The sequence below is a fragment of the Ciconia boyciana genome, chromosome 8 (assembly GCF_034638445.1).
Source record: "Ciconia boyciana chromosome 8, ASM3463844v1, whole genome shotgun sequence".
Classification (NCBI taxonomy): domain Eukaryota; kingdom Metazoa; phylum Chordata; class Aves; order Ciconiiformes; family Ciconiidae; genus Ciconia; species Ciconia boyciana.
Window position 1 is genome coordinate 64,227,638 of NC_132941.1, and position 21,172 is coordinate 64,248,809.

At 38.4% G+C, this 21,172-nt stretch overlaps 1 protein-coding gene across 3 annotated transcripts in view; it reads left to right on the top strand.

Annotated features, from left to right (window-relative positions):
• DOCK1 (dedicator of cytokinesis 1) overlaps positions 1-21,172 on the top strand; it is a 323,303-nt gene that overhangs the window by 65,715 nt on the left and 236,416 nt on the right. For all 3 annotated transcript variants that reach the window (XM_072871685.1, XM_072871686.1, XM_072871687.1), the window contains 5 exons: positions 679-768; positions 1,258-1,358; positions 3,129-3,263; positions 7,399-7,507; positions 20,496-20,566. In XM_072871685.1, coding sequence (XP_072727786.1) covers positions 679-768; positions 1,258-1,358; positions 3,129-3,263; positions 7,399-7,507; positions 20,496-20,566 — 506 coding nt within the window. The remainder of the gene's footprint in view (positions 1-678; positions 769-1,257; positions 1,359-3,128; positions 3,264-7,398; positions 7,508-20,495; positions 20,567-21,172) is intronic.

The following is a 21,172-nucleotide window of genomic DNA, read 5'->3' on the forward strand; positions in this document are numbered from 1 at the left end:
TATCCCTCTGCTTAACTTGGGTCCCGTGACACTAATCTGCTTTTACTTTCGTGTTGCACAGATCAGGGTGTCCAGCCAGCTGGCTAGTGAAGACTCTTCCTCTGTTACAGTGATAGTCGTGTAGGTTTTGGGCTGGGGCAGCAGGTTGTGTGCTCTGTTTCCCATGCCTGCATGTATGCTCTCATTTGAACTTGTGGATCGCAGTTTATGCAGTCATGAAAAGCGGTATGCTGTGCACTTTTCATTGCTCAGCTCAAAACGACTGAGGATGACTTGATTTATTTGGCATGAGACTGAGTTGCTTGTCTGGTTTGTGCTCCGAAACATCAGTTTTCAGAAACTGCATGATCCTGTTGACTGTCTGTTGAAACTGAGTTTTAAAATACATTTTTGTTCATTCACTATAATAGATTAAACTTACTGTTCAGGTGTACCAAGTGTGATTTCTGACCTTTTTTTTTTCCTATTTGAGTTGATACGGATCTATAGATAATCAGCTTAACTAAAAAATAATTTGCTGAAAAACAAAATGTTAAATTTTCCCTTTTTCAGCTAACTTTAAAAATGTAATTTCTTTGTAAAATACGTAAATGAAAGCAAGTATGTCTGCAGAAACCTGTGTGACATCTGAATTTCATTTTTCCTGTAAAATGTGATGAATTGCATGTTTATTTTTAGTTTCTTCAAGATACATTGGATGCACTTTTTAACATAATGATGGAGAACTCGGAGAGTGAGACATTTGACACATTAGTGTTTGATGCTTTGGTAAGTGTGCATTGTGGATGGAATAAAATGTAGGTACTGCAATGATGAATAAATAAAGCAATGGTGTAAATGTTAGAATGGAGATTACTAATGAAACAGATCTTATTAGCTGTTAGTTATTTAATTTAAAATGCGTGGAAGGTTTTTATTATACCTGAAGTTTCAGTTGGACTTGATCAAAAGGGGATTGGATTACATCATGTCATCCTCCCAGAAAAGATGGAAGCAATCAAGTCCAGTCATTTTAGTGGATTAACAGCAGAATTTAGGACAGAAACAGAAAGTTTCTGCTTGGAACAGAAAACTTTGTTATGAACAGGAAGTTTTCACAGGAAAGGAGAATATTAATGTATTGGGAGGATAATCAAGAGCCAAAATCTGTGTGTTTTTAATGTTAAAATGTGTCTTATTTGAAAATAAAGGTGGATCGATGTACAATATGAAAGATTTTTTTTGAGGATAGTGCAATAATTATGCTGTTTTTTCCAGGTATTTATCATTGGACTGATTGCTGACAGAAAATTTCAACATTTTAATCCTGTCTTGGAAACGTACATTAAGAAGCATTTCAGCGCTACGTTAGCCTACACGTAAATTTTAGAAGTTACTTTTTCTAATGTAGCTTGCACAGTTTTTTCCAGAGAACATTACTCAGTTACTTGTTTATGTAGTTTAATTAGGAATTTGCCCATAGAGCTTGGGAGGGTGGGAGCTTCTTGAAGAAGGCTGGAGATAGTATGTCTTTTGTGTGTCTTTCTCTCTTGAAATAACAGTAGTAAAACTTTTGGTCATTTGCAAGGAGGAAGTCTTGATTTTGTTGTATTGAAGGAGGGGATGATTTGACTAGTTTTAAGAATTTTTTTGTAAGGAAAGTATTCATAAGCAATTCTCAGTCATACTTGAGAAAGAAATCACGTCTACTTAAGATGCTTCAAATATATGTTGTTTGGTGCATTAAATTGATGTTCTACCCTGTATTATGTGCGTTACTGTCACTTTGGGGAGGAAGCAGTGAAGAACAAAAAACAAAAGGTCCGTTATATTTTCTGTCTTAAGTATTTCTTGACAGTTAATCTGAAGCATCAGCAAATAAACTATTAGTGTTGGAGGAAAAATATATAACGGATATCTTTGCAGTGTTGGGAGGAGAACAAATCCAAACCGGGAAACCTGCTGTGCACTGTGCTGTTACACAGTCTCTGTTACGTGACCAGAAAATGTTTAAGAAGTATTGATTTTAAAATAGTGAAGAAGAGTTAGGCCTTTAGTCACAACTTTGATATTACGATCACTTCACTGAGATACGACCGCTACTGCAGCCTTCATGTGAAGTGGGTAAAGGATGAAACATCCTCCAGCATCTGGTTTTATTAGCAAGAGCTGAAGGTGGCCCTTTTGCTGGTAGGCATGGAGAGCATCCTTCCCTTCCTTAAATGCAGGGAGGCAGAAGCAGGTTTAGACTTGAGGGTGCTGGGAGATGTGAATTCTGGCTTGACTTGTGCCTGTGGGCATGACAGATCCCTGTCCCCTCCCCGCCTTTTATTACACAAGTTTCTTTAAGTAAAGAAAGGTTGCATGGACAATATCTAAGTGGTTACTTGAAATTCTTAGGCAGTTTACTCCTAGTCAAATAAATGCCCACATACCAAGATATCGGTCTATTCAATGTTATTTTCTCTTAGTGGTATATAATGTTGTAGTTAGTTACTTCTAGTGTGAATGTTGAAATGTATAGTGTAGCTAGGATGATTTAAAATGGAATTGCTTGTAGTTGCATGAAAATCGTGACTTATATTCACTGGAAGGGAGGTAGTGGAAATGGTATTTAAAAAATTGTTTCACTTTCAAGTTTGACAGACTTCAAAATGTGGAATAAGAGAATTTCCTACTGGTGTTATATACATTTTTGAGAAATAAATTTCACAAATTCTAGCCCGAAATCCATGGGAAAACTATGTAAAGGGCAGGCCTTGTTTAATGAAGAAACTCCCATTCTGTGTGTTTTAATTCTAACAATGTGTTTGTAATTAATTATTTTTATTAGTAGTAGTAGTTGCATCTTTATAGTAGCTCAAATCTGAATATCCCTAAATATCCAGCAGAAAATAAGTCTTACCGAGATTTGCTGTATTGCTTGTATGTTGAGTGCTTTTATGGTCTGTGTTTTTTCTTTTTTCTCAAGAATAGGCTACAGCTACTTACCAGCAAAAACAAGAACATAATGAGTTTATTAGATGCATAACTAATTTTGTAACTTGTGGGCACTACTTAGGCACATAATTTTTCTTTAAACCTTTCAAAATTGAAATTCTTCTCTGCGTGCATACTTGTAACTTGTATGTGTTTTTGTATTTAAATAGAAAACTGACGAAAGTTTTAAAAACGTACGTGGATAATGCTGAGAAGTGCGGTATCACTGATCAACTCTTTAAAGCTATGAAGGCTTTGGAGTACATCTTCAAGTTCATAGTGCGGTCCAGGATATTGTTCAATCAGTAAGTATGGCAAATGCTGAAACCTCCTGAAATTCCCATTGACAGTGTTGTTCAAAAGGTGTCACAATTATAACACCACAAGTTAAACTTGCTCAATATTGCGCTGTTTTAGAAATATCTTAAGCTGTTAGAATTTATTTGAGGAGGCAGCTTGTCAAGAGTGAGCCAGATTTCCTTGGTCTTGAACCCAGCTGCATGGAAAGTAGTAAACAGAAGAAACCTGCGTCTGAGACGTGTATTTTATGTAGCGGTGCACTGCTAAAATCATGATGTGTTGCAGCTCTCTGTAGTTTAGGTCTCTGAACAAATAAAGCTTGCTACTATTTGGGAAACTTTTGTTAATAACTGTCTGATAGCGTGACTGAAATGTTGAAGCTACCGAGTAGCCGTACTGCCCTGTCCCTCATCCACAGCTGGGCTTTGCTAGTGGCTTTCCTCAGACGGCTGCAAAAGTCTGGGAGGACTACAGTCTCTGAAAATTTTGCAGCAAAGCAAAGGGACAGCTTTTCTGGATGGGAAACGTGACGTTTGTCCTTGCGTGGTGCTCGCAGGGCTCGGGGAGAAGCCGTGGTTTGCAGAGGGCTTTATTCGTAGGCCAGACATGGAGAGGGAAGAGGGTCAGAATGGATGGGCAGCAAAGGGGAAAAGGAGTACGAGGTACACCTTTTTTGATATGCTGCCTCGTAAAAGAAAACCACAAGTGTTGTTGGAGTTAAACCCCCAACAGCTCGGAGCTCCCCAGGGCCGCCTGTCAGTGTGGACAAACTGCTGGTGGTCGGCTGCAGTTTGCAGGGCCCTGCAGTCTCAATAGGTTTCAGTAAGCGAGACGGGAAAGGGGAAAGAAAGAAGGGCTGTGGGAATCTTCTCCTCCAGAGGGATAGTATTTTTGATAGGAGAATAATTTGGGTTTCTATAAAAGCTCTTGCTGTGCCTGCCAGCGTGGCAGAGGCCTGCTGGGGGGCTGTTCGCCGCTCCCCACTCGGCCTCCTGCGTGGCGAACTGCACCCCGACTCGCTGCCGCTGTCTGCAGTGGGCGTCCATCCATAGAGTCAAGCATAAATAATTATTCTAAGCTGATTTGGAAGTCAGTACTGTGTTTTATACACAAAATATTAAAAAAGTTATAAAAGAAGTTGACAATGTATTCATCTTAATTTAGATTCAGTCCTTTTACTACTTGTTAGCGACGGTAACAACCTTATTACAAGGGATTTATGTAGAGCTCTGAAGTTACCAACTTCACCAACCTTTCTCTAAATTAAAGATTGTAATTTATTTCTGTAGGAGTCTTGCTGTGAGATTCATAAAATACTGAATGTCACTTATACTGCTGCAGGTCCTACAAATCACTTTAAAACAGAAAAAAATAATTATCTCTTGCTGCAGATTAGATTTACAGACAATATGACCCTCTAGCATTGACCATTGGATTTCCTCGTGCTAAGCACTAATTCACAGTTCTTCAGCGTTGGGAAGACACAGCTCTCAATGACAAGGGATTAATCAGCGCAGCTACTGAATGCTGAATGACACCATGATTTGTTCTGCTGTAAGACTTAAATCCTGCTGGAGGTGTGCGATTTGAAGTGATTTTAATGCAGAAGTGTCGCAGTGTTCTGAAATATCGTTAGTGTTTTACTGAGAAATCTCAACGAGCAAACAGAATCTTTTATTTAAAAAATTGCATATTTTTAGCTTTAGTAATATGGTAGTGGACTGAATATATGGAGCATTTTAGAAATGGGATTGCAGGCAGGCTTCAGTTCTGGATAAATACATAGAAGCCTTGTTCATGTAGTTAAAGCCTGGTGGCAAATCTATTTGTTCAGTATATCAAGGTTTATAAAGGCAAAATATTACAAGTGAACTTTAGAAATATTTGGTTTACTCAGTAATGATCCCAGTGGTTATGTTGCATTTACAACAGTCTTAAAATTTTGAAGGCAGTGCTAGAAGGGTCAACTTGGTGTAATCCTGGTTTTCTCGTAGCTGTAGTGTTTTTGTGTGTTATTAGGTGTATTTAATAAACATATGTTAATAACTGACAGGAGAAACACATTTCTGACTAACTTGTTTATTTTTATTACAATTTCCTTTTTGAAACGCAGAGCTTTTTGTCTTAAGCAGTTTGATTTATTGGACTGTCAAGTTTAGTTACTGCTTACATTGGTATTAGTTTCACCTCTCTAATCTGTTCAGGGGGACACTGAAATCCATTACTGAAATGGGGAGTTAGCAAGTAATTTGTCCTGCATAACCCCCAGTTTTAGCCTAGAACGGGAATAGAAGTTTGCACAGCAAAATAACACAATTCAATATTTTTTTTTTCTGTAGCATTCATTTCCCCTGTGTACTGGTTAAATAGCTTTTTTTAATATCTGTGTCTCCCAAAGGTTTATGAACACAGCATTAAAAATGATACACATTAGTTTCAGTGTAAAGCAGTGAGAATGTTCTGAACTCTATGTTTATCTTAAAAGATAAGCCTCTTTCCTTCTGTAATAGGTGGTCCATCATGATATCTTCAAACACGAAGATACTATACTTCAAACATACTATGACTGTACATATAAAATTCCTGGGTGTGGTGCTCTTTCTGAGCTGCAGTCCACATTCCAGACCTTTTGGGTTTAACCCCAGGAGAAAATGGAGGAGAACAGAGGGGAATTGATCTCTTGCTGGGAGCTGCTCTAATGGGTCTTGGTGCAAAATGTTTAGGTGAGCTCAGGGACAGAGCTGGTGGAACCAAGGAGGGCTTTGGAAGCCCACGTGCTGTTGGATGACGTGAGGCTCATAGAGGCAATCAAAGCCGGCCAGGTTAGTGTGGGGTTTTAGTTGGGGAAAAAGTCCCATCTGGTGTTTATAAACACCACCCCTGTTTAGATTTGACCTGGATGCCAGGTTCTCCTGGGCTTCTTTTAAGCACTGATCCTTTTTTTTTTTTGGGTCATGTTAAGTCTGTATAGCTGAGGTTCAAGAAGTGTATTTGCAACAGCCCTTATGTAGGTGAGTCATATCACCAAAGGGGGAAAAAAAATATTTAAAGGATTTATGTGGAGCTAGTTGTCTCCTCCCCCTCCCTTTCCATTTTGTAGTGAGAATTATCTCATCCTGCACCTGAACCAGAGATCATGCTGCATTTAAAATATTCAAGGGAGTTTCAGGAACACTCATTCCTGTGCTGTATTGAACCAGTGGACCAAGTTCTTCAGCCTGGCTGTGTATTTTTTTGCCTTTGGTGTTGCTCAGGCATCTCAGGGCAGTTTTTTATCCCCCTGAAAGCATCTGGCAGACAGAGAGAGAGGGGGGGTCGCTGTGGGCAGATCCGCTCTGAAAAATCCTGCCTGAAGGCACAGGGACCTGCTTTGCAAACTTCAGCTGTGGATTAGGTGTTCTTCTGTGGCACTGTACTGACTGTATGGGAAACTGAGGCTTAACTAGTTTAGTGTCAGCAAGCCAGAAATTAGAGGTGACATGCACTTTTAACTGTAGCGTTCCCTTCCTGTGGAAAAAAAAAGAAGTGTTGTTTTGGTGTTTTTGGTTGGTTTTGTTTTTTGTTGTTGGTTTTGGTGTTTGGGTTTTTTTGTTTGTTTGTTTGGTTTGGTTTTTTTTGTTTTGTTAGCAAATAGTGGGTTGATAGGCTTTTTCTTTCTTTCACAGAGCTTAAGGTCACTCACCTTAGGCCACTGGTAGATTTTAACGATTGCTGGCAAGTTGTCTGGATGCTTTCTGGCTTCCACATCAGAGAGCTGCTTGGCATTGGTCCTCCCAGACATCTGCTAGCTCTTGTGCAGGGTGGAGAGGCTCTGTCCCACTGCTGCGTGGGCATGTGGAACTGGGTCACCGCTGAGGGATTCACTGTGACTTGAAGGCGTAAACAACAATACTGGATGTGGCATTTTCCATAGGAAGCTTTAAAATAAAAATCTGTTGTTCCTGCTGACCCAGCCCGGTCAGTCTGTCTTGTCTTTAGTTTTTTGTGAAAGAAAACTCTTGGTTCAGTGAAGAAACTTGTAGAAATTCTTGAACTTGAAAGTAATGCAATGAATTATCATCTGTCATTTGAACAGATTTTTTTTTTAAAATTATTTCCATTTTAGTTAGACTGTGCTTATGAAACCTAATTATTTTTCAGACTTTATGAAAACAAAGGAGAAGCAGACTTCAGGGAGTCTCTGCTGCAGCTCTTTAAGTCCATCAATGAGATGATGAGCAGCATCTCCGATCAAACTGTCATAGTGAAGGTATGTACTTTACAGGTCTCCATCTTGGCTTTACTTTTGTATCCTAAACCACAATGAGGCAGTTGAAGTGTACGCTTGTGTTTGTCCCCAAAAGCATATTTTACCTCAAACGTGGTTAATACTTAGTGCTTCTAATGAAGTGTTTGTGACTATATAAGGAATGTGCTTCGAGCAAGTAAGTTTACTTAAATTGCTGCAAATACCTCACTTTTATTTTTAAAAGGGAACTTAGGGATTAAATGATGTTTAGCTTATTTAACTTGTATAACCTTAACTTTAAGGTGTTTTTAAGGTGATATCTTTAAGATGCTGATGACAATGTAGATCATATTCTTATGGACTGACTTGTTATCCTAGGCTGTTCAGGAACTTCAATATAGTATCTTAAGCCCTAGTACATGTTTTTAATAGCAAATCAGTAGTGAGTCAGACTGCAAACTCCACCCCACAGCCCTCTTCTTTTGTCCCTTTAGAATGGTAGCTCCTTTTGGTAGTGTTGGCTGGCTCATGGAATTGGGAGTGTGGTCTCTGACCTCAGATGAACATGGGTATTGATATCACAGAGCAGAAGCATTGAATTACAGGACTGGTAGACTTTTGTATCCAGAGGAGTCTGAGGTCATTGTGCCCATACTGGTCTCATGTTAGTGAATCTCTTTCACCACGGAAAAGTACAGAGACTGTTACAAACATGTGTTTGATAAGCTACACCTTGAAGTTCTCCTTGTGGTTCCAAATAGAATTTATAAAAGGACGTAACTCTTGACCTAGCCATGCGGAATCAGTTGAAAGATGATGATCAGAAAGGGGCTAAGAACTGGGGTTGAATTTGGGGACAGTTTGATAGTATGACTCCTCCTGCTCAGATGTGCAGTGGTTGTGCATTAGAAGAATTTTTTTATAGCAGCTGGGAGGCAAAGACAGACAGTGGCAAAGTACTGTGCCAGTGCAAGAGGTTCCTCTTGAAGGGAGCTGGGAAGAGTACAGCAGGAAAACACCTAAGTCAAAGGCACCGGTCCTTTGTAGCTGAGTGCATGCAGGTCTTAGGCTAGTAATACCATGCTGAGCACACAGCAAGAATAGGCAGTGGGGATAAAGCTGCTGAGTTCGAATATTTTACGCAGGGAGACTGTGACTGTATCATCTGATAACAAAACAGGGATATTACATCTTTCAAGAAAGCTGTGTTTTCATTCCATTGACAAAGCATCTATCCTGAATGGAAATTGGTAAGTTTGAGTCAGTGACTTAGAGTGTGCTAGCTGGTGTTTTACAAATAGGATGTTTTCAGATCACGAGGATTGAATGTAAGATTTATTTTCCCGAGACTTGTCTGTGAGGCCTACTTCAGGAAGGCAGATGAACATGAGCTTTTTTCTTTTTTTCAACAGCTTATGCCTTGGGGGAAAAAAAAAATACCCCTAAAAATAAATTTGGTTGTCTTCACCTGAGATGCAGGAAAATAAGACAAACTTCCTAGCGGAGGCTAGACAGATCACACTACAGCGGTGTCTGTCTTAGTCTGTGTATTGTTTCACATTCAGATGTCTGCAAACTTGGGTAGAGCACATCTACTGTCTGCATCGGCTACGTGAAGTATGCTGGTAGATGAAGCATTGACAGATGAGCCAGTGTGGGGTTGTCCGAGAACTGTGCTTGTGGATGCCTTTCAGAAGCCCTGACAACCTTTCATCATTATTCATTGCTTTCATCTCCTTTGGACTCTTAATTACGTAGCTCTTAGAATACATAATTGTTAGTATTGGCTTTTTGCAACTCGTGAGATTGCTTTTATTATGTTCAAATATCCACTGAAGCGCTACAGTTTTTTTCACTAACTAGAAATGTGTGGTTCTATTACAAAGAATAAAATTATTGAAGAGGTGGATAAATGTGGGGCTTTTTTTGAGAGAGAGTGAGAATGGCTTCTGTGAATCTTGCCTGACAAAGCTGTTGGAGTTCTGGGAGGGTGTCAGTAACCATGTGAAGTGGACGTGACATTACAGGCTTCGTTCAGCATCTTTATCAGTGATCTGGAGTTGGTAGGTAAGTACCATGCTAGTGGTGAGGAACGTCAGAAGGACCTCACAAAACTGAGTGGGCTAAAAGCTAAGCTTCAAGGTAGACACATGTAAGGCAGTGCAATCCCTGTATGATGGTCTACTTGAGGCTGGCAGTTGCAGTTTTGGGAAGCTGCCTTGGAGTCATAACTGACAGCTCTCCGGGGTCTCTGTTCCATGTGCAGCGGCAGGTGAAGAAGCAACAGGGTGTTGGGTGTCAGTCAGAGGAATAATGAGGACGTGGCAGGGCTGTCATTTTGTTGTTAGATACCCTTGGTGCATCTGCGTCTTGCGTGTCAGGTGCTGTTCTGGTCTCTGTACCTCAGGAAATAGTTACAGGGGTACGGAGAACCAGGATTGGGAATGGCGCACCTTCCTGGCGGGTGAGCGGTCTGTGAAACTCTTCTGCACCAAATCCCACGGTACAAGAAATAGGGTGCGCTCACTGACATCGGTAGGAGGTTAGTTTAAAACAAGTAAAAGAAAATTTTTTCATTTCTGAAGCTTGCTGTCACAGGGCGTTATGGAGGCAGACAGTGTCAGCAGGGCCACAAAGAGGTTAGGCAGATTTACAGACCACAGGTCCATAGATGTTCTGAAAGGCTGGATGGAGATGCAGCCTCTAAAGGATGCAGGGAGAGCCAGGAGGGGAATGGACCACAGAAACTGTAAATGACATCTCCTGTGGCCACTGTGGGAGCCGAGTGCTGGGCTATACGCACGGGTACTGTGACGCAGTGGGCGTTTCTTGCGCTGTTGGATACGCTGTTGAGGTTTTTAATGAAGATAAGCAGATAAGTTGCTAGGTCCCTGTGTTGTGCAGTTAAGATCAGGAGATCTAGCTGTAGCAGTTTCAGGCTTTTTTTTTGCTGTTTTTAATATATATTGGGGAAGCTAAATAAGTGTATACCAAATAAGTCTGTCTGCAGAGATAAGAACTTGAAAAGACCTAGATAGAAAATTAAGGTGCTTCACATTAAAAGAGACAGATGCTTAATTCACACATTTGAATATTTCTATTTCTCCTTGCAAAAATTGTAATCTGTCTTGATAGTTTATCAACATGAAGCAGAACTGCCACTGGAAAGTTTTTTCTGAAATGTTCGCAACTTTTTCTCTTTGGGCTGGTTATACCAAATTTTTTTATTTTTTACTTTTTTTTCCCCAGCCTATCTGTTAAGAGAGTAGCCTTCAAGCTGACACTGTGCAGGGGAGAATGAATGACTGCAGTCTTGTGTTCTTAGCAGGAATTACTCTTTATTCAAATATTTATGTCCTTGTGGAAGCTGATGAGCTGTTTCTGACTGTAGCTTAGGTCTTCAGTTACTTAATATTTTGCATTTAAATTGCCCCTTTTTTATTTAAAATTTTGAAGGCTTTGTGTACATTATAAAGAAAAAAAAGTTTCCTCCAAAGAAAACTGTATGAATTGTACAAGGATTTAAGGGTGTAGAGCACAAATAGAGACTTTGAATTTGTAACTCTTAGTATTATGTCTATTCAAAATTTCTTAGGGTAGGGGAGAATTTGTATATGTGACTGCTTTGCAAACCTGACTTCAGTTTCAGCCTTTAAGGAAACAAAAGCAAGAGTATTTCTGTGGAGGGCAGGTTAAAAGTGGGATTTAGCATTTTTGTTGACTGCAAGTAGGTATAACTGTACACAGCGTTGATTAAATTTTTCTCAAGACTTAATAGCAAAAAAAACCCAACCAAAACCCAAAAACCAAACAAATGAAACAAAAGAGCAAAAGCTCTATCTGTCTGCAAAATACCCTACTGCACTAAGATAAGATCATGCTTTGCATTACTGATGATGCTTTGACTCCCAGTCTCATGGCTGGGAAGGGCATTGACCTGATCTTTTGCCCAGGGTCCTCCAAGAAGCCTTGAGTGGGCCTGGAGTTAGGAGGAGGCTTATCTGTGTCAGCTGCCCATCCTTCACCGCTTCCGACGCGGGGTGGCTCAGAGGAGGGGGTTCTGAGGGTAACCCCAGCGCTGGCTCCGCTCTGTCGGCGCGGTTAATGGTCACTTGGTGGCTGAAGAGCTGGTCGTCTAGAACTTAAGGTGGACATTTGTAGTGGCTGCCTTAGCATATGCATGGAAAAAACTGTATTTTTTTTTTTTCCAAATGTACAGGTCTGTTTCCTATTCCTGCAAAGTAATAACAATTTAAAAACATTATTAAAAGGTTATTTTAAATGGAGTTGTAGTGCTTCAGCTATATATTTTTACAATAATAGGTAAAAATCCCATATATTCTTGGAGCACGGTTTGAGCAGAGCTTTACTAGCATTTATACCTCTTAGTGGACTCTAATGTTGCAATCAAAACATTAAGGTGTAAGAATGGATAAAAGTCACTTTCATCCTACGTTATAAAGGCAGCAATAGTCAATCCCATAGGTTTGAATATGAGAAGCTGCTATGGTATAAATTACAGCGTTCAAAACAATGCAGGGTTTGTTTTTTATAGTTAGTTAACTAAATGTAATTGTTGGGGGGGTTTTTTGTGTGTGTCAGTGTTGACCGCAGCGGAGGCAGGCGTTGAGAGGCCGCCTTTCGCACTTGACTTTTTTAAGGTGTGCAGTTGTCCAGACTGGAGGGGGAAATTCAAACAGTGATTTGAGCTGACAGATGTTTTGGTTGTCCTCTTGCTAACAAAAATTTTTCTTGCACGATGAATGGTAGTGGGCTGCAGTACTAGTTTGAGAAGTAGCGAGGTTAAACTTTGTTTTTTCAAGTATCAGTTTGATTTTAAGAATTACTTGATTAAATAAGGTGTGCAGCGTTTGGTACGTGCACATATTTTTAATGGTTACAAGTGTAGTGAGCTTTCCTGGTTTTATTCCTATTTTCTGCTAATTGGTGCATGATAATTATTTCCTTAACCTTTTACTGTTTAAGTGTGAGCTCAGCTGAAGCCTAGCATGATATTTCAAGTTTAGATAAAAATGCAAATGTTTCCTAGTAATTTATTCTTGTGTCTCTTTGAAACAAGGGCAGTTGAGCCAGCTGCATCGAATTTATGAGGGCTGTCTGATTTGGGCTGTGTTTGTATGAGGGAGCTGAACTATTCTCAGCAGGGTTCTTGCAGTTCGCTCTAATGTTTGCTGTTATGCGTGACTTTGTACTGCTGTTCAGCATGACTGAAAAAAGATAGGCTGGTAGCCGAGTTAGTTCTCTGCGCTTTAAATGATCTTGATAAAGTAGGTGTGTATATAAAATTATCCTGAAATGTGACCACAGAGGGCCGGGACGGAAGATGATAACATTTTACTAACACGTATTCTCTTGTGTGTGTGGTTTTTAAATAATCCTTGTCACTTTTAACACATGATGCATATTTCTCAGTATCCATACTGTACTTTTTCCTACTCTAATACTAAGCATTTATTGCTAAAGCCACAGAAAAGTATTTAAATGAAAATTAGGGAAATTTAAATGAAAATTAGGGAAATTTAAATGAAAATTAGGGAAATTTAAATGAAAATTAGGGAAATTTAAATGAAAATTAGGGAAATTTAAATGAAAATTAGGGAAATTAGGGAAAAAAAACAGGGAAATACATAACAAGCTGCTGAGGTACCTAGGAAGAAAACAAGAGACTGCATTAGTCTGCAGGGCTTTTCCAGCAGGTTGAATACTTTATAACCATCGTTTAAAATTAGTTGAGTAACAAAATGCAAGCATGGACTGAGGTTTCTGTGTCTCTTAGAACCTATATGGGAAAGTCTGTTGTTACGCTGGCAACAAATACAACAATCTCTGGAAAAGCGCAACGTCGCTTTACTTCTGATAACGCTTTGTGCCGTTTTACACTGAATTTTGTGCCAGAGGCGCTGGTTCCATCATTTGGAACGTTGACTGCTGCAGACTGGGGCAATTAAAAAATACTGTTTAGGCATTCCTGGAAATTGTTTCATCTAGCTGCTGACTGGGCTTAATTTGGCTGGGTCGATGAGTTTAATAGAATGGCATCCAGGATAATGCTTGTATAGAAGGTGAGTGCTTTGTGTTGAATGACACAAGATGCAAATGAACATTAAAATCATGTACAAATTGAGTCAGGTAAAACAAATTTGTTGCTTCATCAAACAAAAGAGTTCATAAGAATATACTATATTTGGCAAAGAGATTTTATGCTTAATTTTGAGACTAGGTGTACTGTTTGAAATGAATGACTTCAGAAAATGACATTTTTAAATTAGGTACTTTTGCTTTTCTGTAGTACAAAGACATGAACTTAAATCCTAGACAAAACCTGTAGTGTACTATTCAGAATACATTTTGTTTAATACTTTGCAAACGTCATTTGTTCAATCTAATGACAACCTTAAGTTAGTATTGCAGTTTTCTTAAACAGCTACTGTAAAGAAGCTTCTGTTACTGTCTTTTGATGCTCCTTGTCGATGTAAACCCAAGAATGGGATAAAAGTTTGAATTTTCTGTTGTTGCAAGAAGCTTCGCTGTACTACGTACTGCTTTGTTTTCATTTACCAGTGACCAGTGTTGTTATCACAGTAGTAATTTCTGGTTTGTATTAATGAAAAGATTGCTCAATGCTCTCAACTGTGTAATAAACAAAAGTAACTTAATAAAACTCCCATTGGTTTTTATCTATTATCCAAAATTATATCGGAAATTACTTTAAGCTACTTAGCAAGGCTACCCTATCTTATTTTAGTGTGCTTTCATATGACAAAGAAATGCTTGGGCAGACAACTTGTCTTCTGTCGCGCGGTAGAAGGATGCTATGATGCAATATAGTGCTACGGCACTGGTTTTGGTCCCCTTTTAGTGTAGCTTTGTGTTAATATGTCAGGGTGTTAGTACAGTTGTGGTAAAATAAATTTTTGGTGTTAAGAGAGTTTATTTTTTCTTACTCCACAAGCCTTCAGAAGTGCTAACGGCTACCAGATGTGACAAAGTAATGGAGATGCGTACAAACGGTGCTTGCTGAACACACAGACTGCAGCATGACTTTATGGCTTTCAGACAGAAGAAATTCAGGATAAGTCTCCAAACGGCATACGAAATATGCTGTAATTGTACTAATCGTGTAATGCTTCTTAAACGTGTTTCTGAGCATATGCACTTCTGTGTAGATGTGTTCTTCATGGCTTGCTATTATATTGAATTGGCAATGTTTGAAACGATAATCTAAGTGGCTTTTCAAAAGGTGGACTAGGTGACTTTGGGCATTGGTGACCAAATGCTTAAGGTAATGCTGCTTTTCACGAGTGTAGCCAACTCCAGCAAACTCAAAGGTTTGCAGAAACGGACTCCACTGAGGAGTATTAGTTTGTCTTTTGTCTTTTCCTAACTTAAAACTAGGGAGGGCTTGAAGTGAGCTGGGGTCAGAGGACAGGCTTACACGGTGTCCGAGAGGAAACTGTTAGGGGTGAAGAGGGATTCAGATGGCCTCGGCCCTGGTGGGAGTTCCAAAACCTAAAGTTGAGGAGCTTACATTTGTGTAATGACATGAAGAAAAGGCGTGTATCTGTCCTCTCATCTCTTTCTGGGAGGACTGTTGATATGTGCCTGTCTTCACGAAGAAATTAAAAACTCGGGAACTTTTCTGTAAGGCAGATCCTCCAGGTAACTTTAAGGGGTTGGGGTTTTGGAGATTCTTTTTGTTCTAAAAAATAAATGAAGCTTACTCCTATTTTACACAGTTTATATATGCAAGTGTTGAAGTGCTCTAACAGGTTTTTTGGGGCTTGGGGGTTTTCCCCCCCCCAAAAAAAATGGCAGAAAAACTTCCTTTCAGAACAAAGTGTTTTCTAAATTGCTGGCTTAGGATAAATTTTTAGTCATAGAAACTCCTTGAACCTTTAGATCCGAGGAATATGCTAGTTTTTCTCTTGGTAGGCCCCAGTCCTCACCCATTCTTGTCTCATTAAACCTGTCTGGAAATGAACCATCACGCCAAAAAGAGCTGTGGCAGCGTGGGCACTGCAGTGGACCCTTCACTGATGTTCAGAGGGACCACCGCTAGAAATAACGCCTCCGTTGCACTTGGCCAGGTTTATTCTGGCCTTTTTACCATGTCTGATGGTTTTTTTTTTTCCCCCCCAACTAGTCTTTGATACAGGCCATCACTGAATTTGTTTCTTCAACATGGAAAAAAAAGCCTGCGTTATTTAGCTGCTAGCTCTGAAGAAGTTCAGGAAAATACAATTAGCTGTTAAGTCGTTATAAGCACATCAATGAATTTATCTTAAAGGCTGCAAAGGATGACTGCTCTAGATAGAGAGGTGGTTGTGATGATTCAAGGAATAAGTTGCAATTAGTCTGTGGAACAATAAAACCTAGGAATTTTGTCCTTCGTATTGGCTGTGCAGAGAACTGTGACCATCAATTATTGCTTAATTTATTCTATTTAAGGCAAAGATTTGACTTTTCTGGACCTTATTATTTTCACTTAGTGAGTTTTATTTCTTGGCATACTTAATTGCCTTTTTTATAGTTTAGAAGGGTATCCTTGAAGCACTACGCTCAACTTGGCAATTCAATAGGTTGTATTGGCAGCTGGTTCATGTAGTAAGCATCACTTAATGGTTCTTTTCATATGTATATACTTTGGCTGTGGTATAATACCTTTATACATAGATAATATTCATAAAGGGGAAATTAACACATATTTGTGTCAGCGCGCAGCTGTGGGTATGGTTGTGTGTGGTGAGGGAGAGGGAGAAGTAAGGGATGAGACGTAATATCAAAAGGTGCCGTCAGTTAGCTAGCAGGCTGACGTCAGCTTCTGGACATCATGCCGATCCTTGGCTCGCGTGTGAATCGCATCCCAGGGAAACAAAATTCCAATAATACCCTGACAGTCAATATAAGAGTGAGTGTAGAAGGAAGTTTAACTCGGTAACAGGGAAAATAAATCCATTATTCATATGATGCGCTGTCTTGTTTCTGCTTTCTCTCCTTTTTATTCTTCCCCTTTGCTACTTCGTGTGCTTTGTAGTACTTAAAAGGAATGATTTTGTAACTTGATAAGGGTAGTAATAATTAGTCACTGGTTTTCTACAAAGAGAGAAGCCCCTGTGGGCAGTGAAATTATTTTTGCAGCCCAGCTTGAAACTATGTATAATTATTGCCTAAGTATGTGAGAGTGATATTCCCAGCTTTGTATGTGTATCTAATGTGATCACATGGCAATTATTGCAAAAACCTGTTTGATTAAAAATCAAAGAATTAAGGTTTTTCGCTATTGTGTTTTCTCTAATGCTGTTTTTGAGTTTTCAAGTGTCTTAGGCATCACTATGTAACTATGAAATTAAGATCTTGATTTAGTTTGCCATGTACTTCTTGCAGAGATGAGGAATTTGAACCTTTGTCTAGCGCTGATCAAGAGTGGAAAGTTATCTAATTTAATATATTTCAATGGAAAAAAACCAAAACAGTTGCTTATTTGTTTTTTCTTGATGTTATATGAAAAGATGAGAACAGGTTTTTTTTATCTGCTAAATTTAATATTCCTCACTTACGTATTCAGTATCCTGGGAATAACCAGCATTGCGATCGTGCTACTGTTAACAAAAGATCTACTTTCAGCTGCAGCTTCTAACAAAGTAAAATCTACAGTGAGAGCTGCTCTTTTACAAAAGTTAATATCAACAAAAAGTTATTTTAGTAGACCTTTGTTTTACACAGGTACAGATTTAATCCTGGGGCCGCAGAGCCGACTTGTCTGATCATACTGTCATAGAATTGAGTCAGTTGAGATTGGAAATTGGGAAATACGCTTCCACAATTTTCTTTAAATTTTAAGATACTAAACTGTAATTGGTTTGTCCATAAAGTAGAACCTAAGTTGCTGATAATTGTTGTAACTACAGGCTTTAAATTGATGTTGTAAATAGTTTTACCTGATAGCATTTCATTTAAGCCATTAAAGTGTTAATTTTAATGATTGTGCCAGCACAGTGTGAAATTTTAATTCAAGATATAAAACGCGAGCTCTTTTTTAGTATGTGTTACTAAACATTTATTGCTACGTGCATTTGAATGATAAGCAAATAAAAACACAGCGATAGCTGCAGTTTATAACTGGTCATTAGAGTCCTCATCCATCAAAACACATAAGCGTGTACATAATGGGACTATTTGCATAATTACAGTTATGAGCTTGATTTCTGAGCATGTAAGTAGTCCTTTAAGCATACGTGGAAATGTTTGATGATCAAGCTTGACAGTTTAAATGGACTATGAATAAAAACTGGAACACTCTGAAATTTGCATCTAACCTATTGACATTTGGTTTTTGCTCTTTTAAAAGTGGTCAGCAAGAGTTGGCAAACTTCCTGCGCTGGTTACTTCCAGTTATTTGACAGGTTTCTTCCTCTCCTGAAGAGTTCACTCTGTAGAAGCAGAGACTGTCAGTGGCTTTTGAATTCAAAACTATATTTCCCCCCTCCCCCCACTTTTCCGCTGTTTCTGTGAATGCTCCAGCCAGTGAAAAAATCACCACTTTTTTTAATGAATAGCAAACACCGAATAGTAGCAATGCTGTGGAAATACACCTTTTTCTTTTATTTGAGCAAATATTGGTTGGAAATGTTGGGTATTTACTCAATTCTAGTTGATAGACTGAATTTGAGAACAGAATTGAACATGTGCTATAAGAGTCTCACCTTATATGTTTTGTTTGCTGTGTTGGCAATATTTCTGTAATAATGAATATTCAGTGAAAAAGAAATCCGTGTATTCACCTTGCAGAAGAATTATGTGAGCTGATCTGAAGATGAGTGTAGTGTGCGCTTAAGTTTTAATAATGTAATATTTTAACTAGAAATTTGTTCAGCTGCTGTAGCCTAGTGTTTTCCTCCAGGATGGGTGACATTTCCAGGGCTATATTCAGTGCTCACTTGCAGCCATTTGTGTACATGCTGGAATAGCAAAGCTTATAAAATTCCTAAAGAATCCAATAGTGCTTTATAATCTAGAGAAAAGAATTGCCTGAACTTGTGCTTTTGGGTATGCTTTTGGACATGGATATATGCTTTCTTAAACCATCTAACCAAAATCACTTAAATCTGCATTTTTATTGAGCAATATGTAAATTAATAACTGCTTCATACATTATTCAAGAAAAGGCATATTTTGTATCACTGATACCTCTGCTAATCTTATCTAAAGATATGCAAATGATTTAATTAAAATAATTATACTGTATAATATACCTGAACTTTGCTCTAAAATAGTACGTATTAATCATTAATGGTACTTGTATTTTTAGCTGGAAAGAGAAAGTATTTGATTGATGGTGGATTCTAAACTTTTTTCCCCCCCTTTTTTGCTTAACAACTTGGACCGAAATGGCCCTTGTGGCTGTAATCAAACAATTGACCTTGTGTATTCAAGAATGGTGGAATTTGATTTAAAATTACTAGGGTTGTGGCAGAAAAGTATAGTTGTTTGAAAACAGACAGGTGGTTTTGTGTGTACCTTCGGGGCAATACTCCTCGAGTCTGTTTCCCTGTGGCTCTTCCTACTATTAACGACTACTGCTAAACAGAATTTTTCTGTCTCTTGAATTCCGCTGACCATGGAGTTGTATAGTATAATCACTTCTCACATCATGGCCTTCAGACTGGAAAAGAATTGGTTAAAAAAGAAAAGTATAAAGGCTCGTCTTCCTTCTGATTCAAAAGGATAAGGGAGCACACGGTGCTCTCGTTGATGGAAACTGCAAATGCGAAGCATTAAACCCACAAACAGAAATGCCTGGGATGGGGAATGAGTCATTCCCCCTTTTGAGGCAGAAATACATCTGTAATCAAACCATTTTATTAGCAATAAAATACAAAGGTAAGCGAAATAAGTCTGTCTGTTGTGGTTTATGTTTGAATTACTGTGGGTTTTTTCTAGTCTGGTGCTCAGTGGACGCAAGAACTTGAGGAACCTCAGTAAAAATAGTGCAAGTGTATGAGCTGATAAGGTTAAGATTAAAACCAAAGACTTTTGCCTTAGAGTTTCTTAGCTAGAACATTTTCTCGTCTGTTATTTGAAATAGGGCGTTTAAATCCATTTGCAACTGAAGAAAAACCCCCCAACTTTATCTAAGTGAAATTACTTTTTGTGTAGACTAAGTGATTTTTCTCTGTGGTGTTACTGGAGGTCCATTTACTATTGTCTAACCCAATGTATTCTGGCATGATGACATTAAATTGCTGGGCAGTAATTTTTAATTGCTGGATTTTTGCTCTTGATGCCTGCAAGAGAATGTTTGCTGTAGAAACTATTAATTGTTACTAAGAAATGGAAAGACAAAATTAGTTAGAATTACTACGAAGAGTTAAAATATTAAACATCTGTTTTTATCTTCTGAATCCTTTCATTATGTACTGTGAAATGGAGTGACAACTGCAAGTTCAAGGGGAATCGGAAAGAACTGCAGTTTCATTAGTGGCTACCAAGAATTTACTGGAGGGAAAAATGACAATTGTGCATTTTTGTTTCATTTTTAAGTAGTGGAGGGAAATTAAACCCAAACTACTACAGCGTGGCTGATGAGGAGGATGAGGAGAAGGTGCTTCTCCAGCTCTACAGAAGATGGGGGAAAAAGTGATTAGAGGAACATGACTTAGTTATGCGTTGTGCACAGGTACACCAAAAGCTTTCTATAACAGGCTGGAAGGAGCTTAGAAGTCTCTAGTTTTAGTGTAAGTTATCAGTTTTCCCAGCTTACTAATCTTTCATGCCTCTTTCTTCTTTTAAATCTGTTAAATCTAAAAGTTTCATTTTCATTGAGTTTCAGTTTAGGTAACTTACCCCCAAAAGAATATGCTAAGAGCAAGCCACAGAGAATAGTTAAGCCAAAGCAACCTACTCCTGTGTGATTCTCTTCTTGCAGTCTTTGCATCACCTTTAAAGACACATGGATTTCACTCGTTTGTTTATTGTTTTTATTTTTTAGGGGGCAGCACTTAAATACTTGCCAGCTATTGTCAATGATGTGAAATTAGTATTTGATCCAAAAGAACTTAGGTGAGTAGAGTTAATGAACTGTGTAGCATGAACTTTATCTAGATCTTTATTTTACATACATATATATACACACATATATAAAAATATATATGGAGGCAATGAAATATGATCACCTGAGATGTTTTATCACTTTGGTTTTATTACCTTTTTTTTTTCCTTGCAGATATTTTTAGGGCTACACAAATAACCTGTTTTTAAAGTAACATGTACGGCGTCAAGGTTTGACATATGTCTTGACAAACTTTGCAGTCTTGTTGAGTACAATCATGTAATGAGATAGCAAGAATTACCAATCAGGCAACTGACATCAAAACTCTTAAGCTGTATATTTGATGTTTTAATCTTTCAAGTATTAATTTAATGTAAATAATAACTCTGGTTTTGTTCAGTGAACCCTATGGTGGATTGACATTTTGGTAGCTCATAAACACAGGAATGTTGTTAGTAAATAGAAAGGGTAATAGGAAGATGTTTGAGAACAAAAAAAACAATAGAGAAACCAAATCAAAACTAGTATTTCAGGAGAACTTTTAACTTAAAGAGAAAAAAATCCGTTTCTCTTTCACAGTGCTATTACAAGGCGTTTAAGTTGAAAAAACACCTTTT